Source organism: Oryctolagus cuniculus, chromosome 13, assembly GCF_051225735.1.
Source record: "Oryctolagus cuniculus isolate XC-2025 breed Fujian yellow rabbit chromosome 13, ASM5122573v1, whole genome shotgun sequence".
In the NCBI taxonomy this organism is placed as follows: Eukaryota; Metazoa; Chordata; class Mammalia; order Lagomorpha; family Leporidae; genus Oryctolagus; species Oryctolagus cuniculus.
Window position 1 is genome coordinate 9,526,728 of NC_142879.1, and position 9,855 is coordinate 9,536,582.

The following is a 9,855-nucleotide window of genomic DNA, read 5'->3' on the forward strand; positions in this document are numbered from 1 at the left end:
AAAACGCAGGCCCTTCGGACAAAGCCACTTCGTCCCGCCGCCTCCCCGAAGACTGCGGCGCCCGCCCCCGCCTGGAATCCCGCTCCGCTGGCCGGCTGCGGGAACGGGGGCCCAGGGCCAGCCCCGATTGCGGGACGGCCGCAAGGGAAACCCCGCCGCCCCCAGCTCCCCAGCACGCGGAGTGCGCACGAAGCCGGGGCCGCAGACGTCAGCAGCGCCCTCGCTTCCAGATCCGCAGTCGGCAGCCGTGACTGCCGCGGGCCGCCTCAAGCCCAGCCCCTGCCGGGGGCCGCCGGCCAATCGTCGCTGTCAGGGGGCGGGGCAGGCGCCGCGAGGTCCCGCCCCTAGGCCGGGCCCGCCTATAAAGGTGGCTCCGCGCGGCCGGCCGCCAGCAGTTTCGGTGGGCGCGTGGGAGACGAGAATGCAAAGTGCCATGTTCTTGGCGGTGCAGCACGACTGTGGAGCTATGGACAAGAGCGCTGGCAGCGGCCCGAAGAGCGAGGAGAAGCGGGAGAAGATGAAGCGCACCTTGTGAGTGAGACCCGAGCTCAGGGAGCCGACTGCGGGGCAAGCGTGGGAGGGGAGCGGGGCGGAGGTGGGAGGCCCAGGGGACCCCGGGGCGCGGCGGCCGCCCGCAGTCGCGGCGGGGGAGCCCGCTCCAAGCGGGGGCACCCCCGCGCTGCGGCGCGGCCCCCGGCGCGTGCGGGGACGGAGATGGCGAGGGAAGCCGCAGCGCCGGCCCGCACCGGTTCGCTGCGGTCTGCGGCCAGGGCACGGTGTCCCCGCGGTGCGCCAGAAATGGCCCCCTGCTCTGGGACGCGGGCTGCTAAGCGCGTTAACACACGCTGATGAGTGCAGGCGGCCCCACCTTTAGTCCCGGCCACGGCGGAGCCTCGGGTGCAGCCGGTGCTGGGTTTAAATGTTAGCTAGGATGGGAAGACGGCCTCTTGGGGTTTTGCTTTGTCTCATTTGGGCGACTTAATTTGCTTAAAAAAAAAAAAAAAAAAAAAAAAAAAAAAAAAAAACGCTTTCCGCTGCAGTAGCGTTAATAAAGCATGGCCACTTAATGAATGTCTTTTTTTTTTTTCTTTAAGGTTAAAGGATTGGAAAACACGATTGAGCTATTTCTTGCAAAATTCTTCCACTCCTGGGAAGCCCAAAACTGGCAAGAAAAGCAAACAGCAAGCTTTCATCAGGTGAGTGGAGTGTCCCGGGGCTTGCAGATGCCAGCCGCTCTGCGGGGCTGGGAAAGGGGGAGTCGCTCTGCGCGCGACTCACTGCAGGACTTCTCTTGCAGGCCTTCCCCGGAAGAGGCGCTGCTGTGGTCCGAAGCCTTCGACGAGCTGCTGGCCAGCAAATGTGAGTTAGCCTCGCGTTGGTTCCGTCGGGTGGCAAGGGTCCCCACCAGCAATGAGCAGCTCGCCCGAGAAGAATTAGACGTTACAGTCACACAGCCCAGATGGCCTGTTCACTCCAGCCTGGCTTCTCAGAATATTCGCTCCGGGTGGGGAAGACGGGTTGGCCTGAAACAGCGCAGTGGCGGTGCCCTGGGTTGAGGTTGAGTCAGCTTTTCCATTGCATGCGATGTTTGCAAGAGGCTTAGCTCCCAGAGGATTTGCAGCTCATGCATATGCATCTTTGCATCAACAGCAAAGGGGACATTTGTTTTGCAGCAGGGCACCAACTCACTTAAGCATTTTGCCTACTAGCATCTTGGTCTTCCAGGAGCTGAATTCTGAGGGTTACAGATCTGAATGAAATCTGGGAAATAGCTAAATTGCAGTACTAGGAAAGCATCAGGGATTATTTTGGTCATTCAGTTCTTCACATTCTGAATGCTTTTTTTTTTTTCTTCTCGTCCCTCCCTACAGATGGTCTGGCTGCATTCAGGGCTTTTTTAAAATCTGAATTCTGTGAAGAAAATATAGAATTCTGGCTGGCTTGTGAAGACTTCAAAAAAACCAAATCCCCCCAGAAGCTGTCCTCAAAAGCAAGGAAGATATACACAGACTTCATAGAAAAGGAAGCGCCCAAAGAGGTGAGACGAGATTGCTCCTTTCAGCACAGTGTGGACATCCTTGGCGTCAAAAGGGAGCAAAGGAATTAAAGACGTCAGGGGCTGGGGAGGCTGGGGAGTCGTGACAAGGTGTTCATTCTCAAATAGTAGCGCTCCATTCTCTAACAGTGAATACTGACTGATCTGGTTCTGTTTTTGCTTTATTTCAGATAAACATAGACTTTCAGACCAAAACGCTTATAGCCCAGAATATACAAGAAGCTACGACAGGCTGCTTTACAACTGCCCAGAGAAGGGTGTACAGCTTGATGGAGAATAACTCTTATCCCCGTTTCTTGGAGTCAGAATTCTACCAGGACTTGTGTAAAAAACCAGAAATCGCCACGGAACCCCGTGCTACCTGAGTTGAAAAAGGGAACCCCAGAGCGGAGGACATTTCTTTGTGTTTCCTTAGGGGGAAGGCTGTGACCTTCCAAAGAGACGGACCTTGAAATCGGCCCGGGTGTTCAGGAAACACCCCTCAGAACTATTGATTCCAAGTTGAGTAGTGAGTCAGGAAGCCGCCGACTGTGCAGGAGAAGCCTGTACCAGAACAGCTTCCGCCACTGTGCAGACACAGGGAGGGAATGCGCCGTCTGGATGTGGCGCGTCTCACCGGAAGAGCAGGAGTGTGAGACGAAAGAGACCGATGTGATACTGTTGATCCAAACACATGTAAAATCAATAGGTCTGGGATCATGTGGCCTTAGCTAGCTGGCTGTACATCTTTCCCCGAATCAGTCCCTGGTACCACCTAGAGGTGTTAGTTTTAAGTTTTGAGTCCTAACATGAACATGTTTACTGTGTATGTGCAAGGGTCTTGAAGTTCTCATGACTCGGTCATCCGTACTATTCTCGTGTATCGCTGACCCTGAAATGGTCTGTTTGAGTTGTTAAGTGGTGTGTGAAATAGAGTGCGTGCTCGTGTGTAGAAAAAAACCACAGTGTCTGTTATGAGTGCCAAAAAACTGTCTGGAAGGCAGCTAAACTCTGAAGTGGTCTTTGAATATTTTAATAAATTTATTTTGATAAATAATGTCATGGAATACTTGGGAGTCCTGAGTCGGTTTGATCTGGCAAACAAAAGGGAAACCTCTTTGTGGTAAAGCAGAAGTGTCTGCTACTGTGCCGGTCCCCTGAGAACTGACAGCCCCCCCCCCCCCCCCCCGCCCCGGTGAGGGCAGCAGGGTGAGCACTCTCTTCTAAACCCAAGTCAGCACATCCTTGGAACCACCTGGGGTTCAGTTTCCTAACAGAATCTTTGAAAGGTCAAGGTCGTGTTTTGAGAACAAAAGGACGATGACCTAAAGCCCTTCATGAGGATTAGGAACCAGGAGTAGGATGTGATGGGGACAAGCACTGATGTTACTAGGGCTAACCCGCTGGGGAAGAAGCCAAGGGGACCGTGGGCCTGCCTTTTCCGTCTTAGCGCTGTTCCAAGCTTTCCCCTAGGGCACTGGCATGGGCTTCCAGGATCGATCAGTGCGATCTGCCTTCACTTGCCTAACAGGATCTGATGATGATATTTTAGGTAATGAGGGAGGCAAGAGACTGCACTTTTGTTCTTGGACCTCCTGCAGAATTGTGTTTTCCTAGTGAAGACAGACAGGCTTGAATCTTGCTTTTCACACTGGCCCATGGAAACAGGAAAGCCTTCCTCCAGTGGGCTGTCTTACCAGCTTCCTCACTGCTGGTTTGGGGTCTTCAAAAGGAGAGCCCAGACTCCTTGTGGCTCTGTGGCCTTGAGCCTCCAGTATCTTCCCTGGTTCCTCATTTTACACCTTGGTTTCTGTGAGACAAGAATTTTAGAAGTTGTAAAGCACCGAGGAGTGCATTTATTCTTGACCCTGGGTAGTGTAAATCCTGTCTCCACTGTGAGCTCACCTTACCCAGACTTCCTGGCACCAAAAGGCACAAAATCCATGAGAGGCTACTCCTGTGTCAGCAGCGGAATAGCCCGTAACAGGTACTCCGTGAGTATCAGTCGAAAGATGGATTCTGAAAGGTCACTGGAACAATTCATTAGAGAATAAATATGTCAGAATCCTTCAGTTGCAAAGGTTTTAGCCAATACAGGAGCCCAGGAGTCCTGCCTGTATCCAGTCTGCGCTATTGGATGAGCCCCGTTTATCTGACCTCAAATCTCCCCCTCCCTTCCCACCCTCTCCCCTCCCCACACAACCACAATAGTCTCAACTGACCTCCCTCTGCTCACGCCCCTCCCCCACTCCCTGTGATCCCTGCTGTTTACCTCCGGGGATCCTTTCAAAGACACAAATCTGATCTTGTCTCCTGCTGCTTATAAACCCTTGACAGGTTCCCCAAACAATCAGACTAACACCTGCAAGTCTTGCCGCCTCCTGCCCTTCCCGGCCTTTCTCCCCAGCCCTCCGGGAGTCACACCATGCCCACTGCCTCCCAGAGCCCTCTGCATAGCACGCAGCGTTAGCTTCTCCTCCTCACTCCCGGACCAGTGAAGTGGCCCCTTCCTCAGGGAAGCCGTCCTGGATCTAAATGAGGTCAGATGCCCTTTCAGATGTTCTCACAGCCCAGGCTCCCTAAGGATAGTGACAAGCTATCATTCATTTGCATGATTGCTTGATAACTCTGTCTGTCCTGCCAGGACTGAGAACCCTGGGCCTTTTTCTGCCCTCTTCTGTGTCACAGTGCCCGCTACAATGACAGCAGCATAAATCATTGCTGAATGAATAAATGAGTGGTAAAGATCTTTGGACAGACTCTGGTGAAGCCAGAAGTATCTCCCAATGCACAGGGAAACAGGACAAGGTTGTGAGAGCCCCCACAGATTCCCTTGGCAAAAACATAAACACCTCTTACAAGGCAGGCTCTCTGTGAATTTGTTAAAAAGGTTTATTTTTATTTATTCGAAAGAGTTAGAGGGAGAGATGGGAGGGGGCGGAGCGGGGAGAGAAAGATCTTCCATCAGCTTGTTCACTCCCTAAATGGCTGCAGTGGTTGGAGCTGGACCAGTCTGAAACCAGGAGCTTCTTCCAGGTGGGTGCAGGGGCCCAAGGACGTGGGCCATCCTCCGCTGCTTTTCCAGGCCATAGCAGGGACCTGGATCGGAAGTGGAGCAGCCAGGTCTCGAACTGGCGCTCATATGGGATGCCAGCACTGCAGATGGCAGCTTACCCCACCACGACACAGCGCCAGCCCCTCTCTATGACGTTTGACCCTTAATGCGTGGAGGAGTCAGATGTAACAGAAACAAGAGTTTTGACTTTCAGGGACTTTTGGGGAACTTTAAGGGGCCACCTTTTGATTCATATTTTTAAGGGGTCAAATTCCGGTACCAGTGCCTTGCATTGTGCTGTGCTGCTCTTATGGCCAGACATTTTTGATATAATGTCTCTTTGAAACCTATTCCACCAAACTATTTTTTTTTTTTTTTTGGCAAATACTTGTGAAGGGCTTATCTGGGCTAGGAGGGTGAAAGAGCATAGAAAACACCTTTGTTGGGGCCGGCGCTGTGGTACAGCAGGTTAACGCCCTGGCCTGAAGTGCTGGCATCCCATGTGGGTGCTGGTTTGAGACCTGGCTGCTCTACTTCCAGTCCAACTCTCTGCTATGGCCTGGGAAAGCAGTAGAAGATGGCTCAAGTCCTTGGGCCCCTGCACTCACGTGAGAGACCCGAAGGAAACTCCTGGCTCCTGGCTTCGGATTGGCGCAGCTCCGGCCATTGCAGCCAATTGGGGAGTGAACCAGCGGATGAAAGACCTCTCTCTCTCTCTCTCTCTCTCTCTCTCTCTGCCTCTCTCTATGTAACTCTGACTTTAAAATAAATAAGTAAATCTTAAAAGAAAGAAAGAAAGAAAGAAAGAAAGAAAGAAAGAAAGAAAGAAAGAAAGAAAGAAAGAAAGAAAGAAAGAAAGAAAACACAGTTGTCTATTGAGAAGGAAAAGGAGAGAAAAACCAGTAGACTGGAAACACAGGCACAGCTGCGCCCTATTGGAAACAGATTTCCATAAGACCCTCAAGGATAAGGTCATCATCTACAGCTCACCAGGCCTTACCAGATCTGCCTTCAGGATGCCCCAGGCACTCCGTCCTGTGCTGCAGCCACATGCTTCCTCATCCTTCACCTGGATCGCAGCAGGCCTCAGAGCCCGAGTCCTGCCTCGCACCTGTTCCCTACAACCCATTTGAACATCGCTTCTTGCATGTTATTTTATGCTCAGAAAAGTATTTGAACTCCTTGGTGTCTCTCAACTCATGGAAACCTCTCCTGCTTAAAGCTAGAAACTATAACAGCTTAGTTTGTCTTCTGCCCATGCGACCTTGTTTCCCAACTACTGACCAGAAACATTTGATACTGGGATTTTTTTATGGTTCCTGTGATAAACTATCCTCTATTATTGGATCTAATTTCTCCTCTTGCTTAGAACTATTCTCAAGGCCTTGGTAGGCTAAGCTGCCTCTTGCCATGCCGGTATTCTATATCCAAGCCCTGGTTTTAGGTTCAGCTGCTCCTGGGAAAGCAGCAGAAGATGGCCCATGTACCTGAGGTGCTGCCACCCATGTGAGAGACCCAGAGGGCGTTCCAAGCTCCTTGCTTCAGCCGGGCCCAGCCCCAGCCATTGCAGTCATTTGGGGAATGGACCAGCAGGTGGAGGATCTCTCTGTCTTTCTGTGTCTCCCTCTCTGTCATTCTTCCTTTCAAACAAATAAATAAGTCTGTGTGTGTGTGTGTGTGTGTGTGTGTGAGTACTGTTCTGAACAGTTATACAGTAGGTTTCATTTAACGGTAGAGAGGAGGCATGAGAGAGGGAGAAGGAGAGGGAGAGAGAAAGAAAGAGAGAGATCTTCCATCCACTGGTTCTTTCCCCAAATGGCCACAATGGCTGAAGCTGGGCCAGTCGGAAGCCAGGAGCCAGGAGCTTCTCCTTGGTCGCTCATGTGGGTGCAGGGGCCCAAGCACTTGAGCCATCTTCTACCACTTTCATAGGCCATAAGCAGAGAGCTGGATCAAAAGCGGAGCAGCCAGGACATGAACCGGCGCCCATATGGGATGCCAGCACCACAGACAGAGGCTTAACCTGCTATGCCACAACACCGGCCTCAATAAGTCTATTTTTGAAAAAGTTCGTTAAGGGGCTCCCTTTCAAATAAATAAAATAAGTATTTTTTTCAAAAGTTTGTTTTAAAAAAGAACTATTCTCTCTTCTCTTGAGTTTTACTCATTTTTCAAGGCTCAGATCAAGTTTCACCTCCAGGAACTATTTCCAAAGGTGTATAAGTCTTATCTCTCAACTAAATGGTCAATAACCGGATCATTCTGACATATTCTACTTAATTTTCAAAGTCATTAGTAAAGTTCCAGACGTGGAAGGCCTATTGCTCACTGAAGATCTAAGTAACTCACTGATTGGTTGAGTGATTGATTCACAAACTCTGAAGTAAAAATGTATGCAATGATATAAATGACTTCATTTAAATATGTTAAACTCATTTGCAAAAAAATGTTTTCAGGAGTCTACATAGTTTTTCGTTTCCACTCTACATGTAACTACTCTGTGGATCTTGGATAAGGTCCTAATGTTAGGTCTTCTTGAATTGCAAATTTACCTTATATTTACATGGTTTAAAAAGTGCACTGACCTATATGGAAACTTCCCCTAAGAGTGAGGCTGTGTGTTTATTTAGCTGGTGTATATCTTAGACTTGTACAGACGTCACACCAAAATCAAAATAAAGAAAAGGAGAAATGGGCCAAAGGGAGCGGGAGAAGAAACTGTTCCTGTTGTCCGCTTTGGGATAAGGAAAGACCTAAATTTGTTTCAGAAAATGCATTTGCGAATCCCAATCTCATAGGCCTGTTCCTAAATTACTCTCTCAGTCTTAGTTTCAGAGTGCAACCATAGGTCACCTACAAGGAGAGCATTTGGAATCCACTCTGTAGAGAGAACAGCTTGCATGGGCTGTGGTGCACCCGAGAAGAACCTGATACAAAGCGTTGGCTTGTGAAGGGGTTGGTGCTTGGTGGACCCATGCCCTGCCTGCAGAGAGGTTTACAATACTAATCCTCCACTTGGCACAAACCAGCACAGCTTCAAGTAGGCTGATCTTTCACAGATGTAGTCTTTGAGCAATGCAGCCTGAATGTCAGGACCTAAAGTTCTACTTCTTTCTCATTTCTTTTACCTCTGTCTAAGCTTCCAGAACTTTGCAAATACTACAACACCTCATAAAAGTGCCAGCAACATTTTAAACAAAAGATTTGTTTCTTTATTTGAAAGTAAGAATGAGAGAGGGAGAGAGGGAGAAAGGGAGAGGGAGGATAAGAGAGAGAAAGAGAGTTTCCCTCTCCTGGTTCACTCCCCAAATGGCCATAATGGCCAGGGTCATCCAGGATGAAGCCAGGAGTCTTACGTCATCAGGGTCTCCTACATGGGTGGCAGGGACCCAGGCACTTGGATCGTCCTCTGCTGCTTTCCCAGGTACTTTAGTAAGAAGCTGAATTGGAAGTGGAACACCTGGGATTCAAATTGGTGTTCAAATATGGGGTGCTGCCATTGCGGTCAACAGCTCTCTGCACCACAACACTGGCCTCAGATGATCAATGTTTTAAGGGTGACTAATAATGCAGTTATGTCAGAGACAATTTTGTCGATAATGCATTCACTGTTGAAAATATTAACATTAATAAAGTATCTCTGAACTTTGACAACTTGTTATCCAGAGAATATTTTAAAAAAAACTCAGAAACAGCACAACCAGTATAGTGCTGTCCAATAAAAATATAATAATGCAATACAAGCCATGTGTGTAATTTTAAACTGTATAGCCAAATTAACACAACTTAAACAGGTGAAATGAATTTTAATATTATTTTATGTGACCCAGTATATTTCGCATATTATTTTTTTTTTTTTTTTGACAGGCAGAGTGGACAGTGAGAGAGAGAGACAGAGAGAAAGGTCTTCCTTTCCCGTTGGTTCACCCTCCAATGGCCGCCACGGCCGGCGCGCTGCGGCCGGCGCACCGCACTGATCCGAAGCCAGGAGCCAGGTGCTTTTCCTGGTCTCCCATGGGGTGCAGGGCCCAAGCACCTGGGCCATCCTCCACTGCACTCCCGGGCCACAGCAGAGAGCTGGCCTGGAAGAGGGGCAACCGGGACAGAATCCGGTGCCCCAACCGGGACTAGAACCTGGTGTGCCGGCGCCGCTAGGCAGAGGATTAGCCTAGTGAGCCGCGGCGCCGGCCGCATATTATCATTTTAAGATGTAATCAATATAATAAGAAAGAGATATTTTAAATTCTCTTTTTCTTAGGTCCTCAAACTCCTGTGTGCATCTTGCACTTGCAGGATCCTCTGTATTCTGGTCACTTCCCAGATTGTCTTCTGGTTGCTGTGGAGAGGCAGTGAGGCCGATTGCCTGAGGTAAAATCCCACCATCACCTGCTAGGTGTGTGGCCAGCTGGGGGCACATCATGAGCTTTTAACTTCTGTCCCTCACTTTTTTTTTCTTTTTAAAAAATGGCGTGCTGGAGATCCTACAGGTTACCTGAGACTTATGTTTTTGTTTTTAAAAATTGATTTATTTATTTGAAAGGTAGAGGTACAGAGATACAGGGAGAGACAGAGAGAAAGAGAGAGAGAGAAAGAGAGAGACTTCCATCCACTGGTTCACTCCCCATATTGTCACAATGGCCAGGCTGGGCCAAGCTGAAGCCAGGAGCCAGGAGCTTCTTCCAGGTCTTCAACGTGGATAGCAGGGGTCCAAACACTTGGGCCATCTTCCACTGCTTTCCCAGGTGCATTAGCAGGGAGCTGGGTC

The 9,855-nt window shown here is 49.6% G+C and overlaps 1 protein-coding gene across 1 annotated transcript; it reads left to right on the plus strand.

The window, feature by feature from the left end:
• The first annotated feature begins 390 nt into the window (after nt 1–390).
• On the plus strand, nt 391–3,102 carry RGS2 (regulator of G protein signaling 2). Its single transcript, XM_002717692.6, has 5 exons — nt 391–531; nt 1,095–1,196; nt 1,298–1,359; nt 1,872–2,038; nt 2,227–3,102. The coding sequence occupies exons 1-5, from the start codon at nt 422–424 to the stop codon at nt 2,419–2,421; spliced, it is 636 nt and encodes a 211-aa protein (XP_002717738.3). The 5' UTR covers nt 391–421; the 3' UTR covers nt 2,422–3,102.
• Nucleotides 3,103–9,855: the final 6,753 nt, after the last annotated feature.

What these genes read in the sequence shown, in the direction of transcription:
- RGS2 (XM_002717692.6), top strand. Translation starts at nt 422, where the DNA reads ATGCAAAGTGCCATGTTCTTGGCGGTGCAGCACGACTGTGGAGCTATG. An exon ending in AAACAGCAAGCTTTCATCAG is followed by an intron (nt 1,197 to 1,297) that starts GTGAGTGGAGTG and finishes CTTCTCTTGCAG; the next exon opens with GCCTTCCCCGGAAGAGGCGC. An exon ending in AAAAGGAAGCGCCCAAAGAG is followed by an intron (nt 2,039 to 2,226) that starts GTGAGACGAGAT and finishes GCTTTATTTCAG; the next exon opens with ATAAACATAGACTTTCAGAC.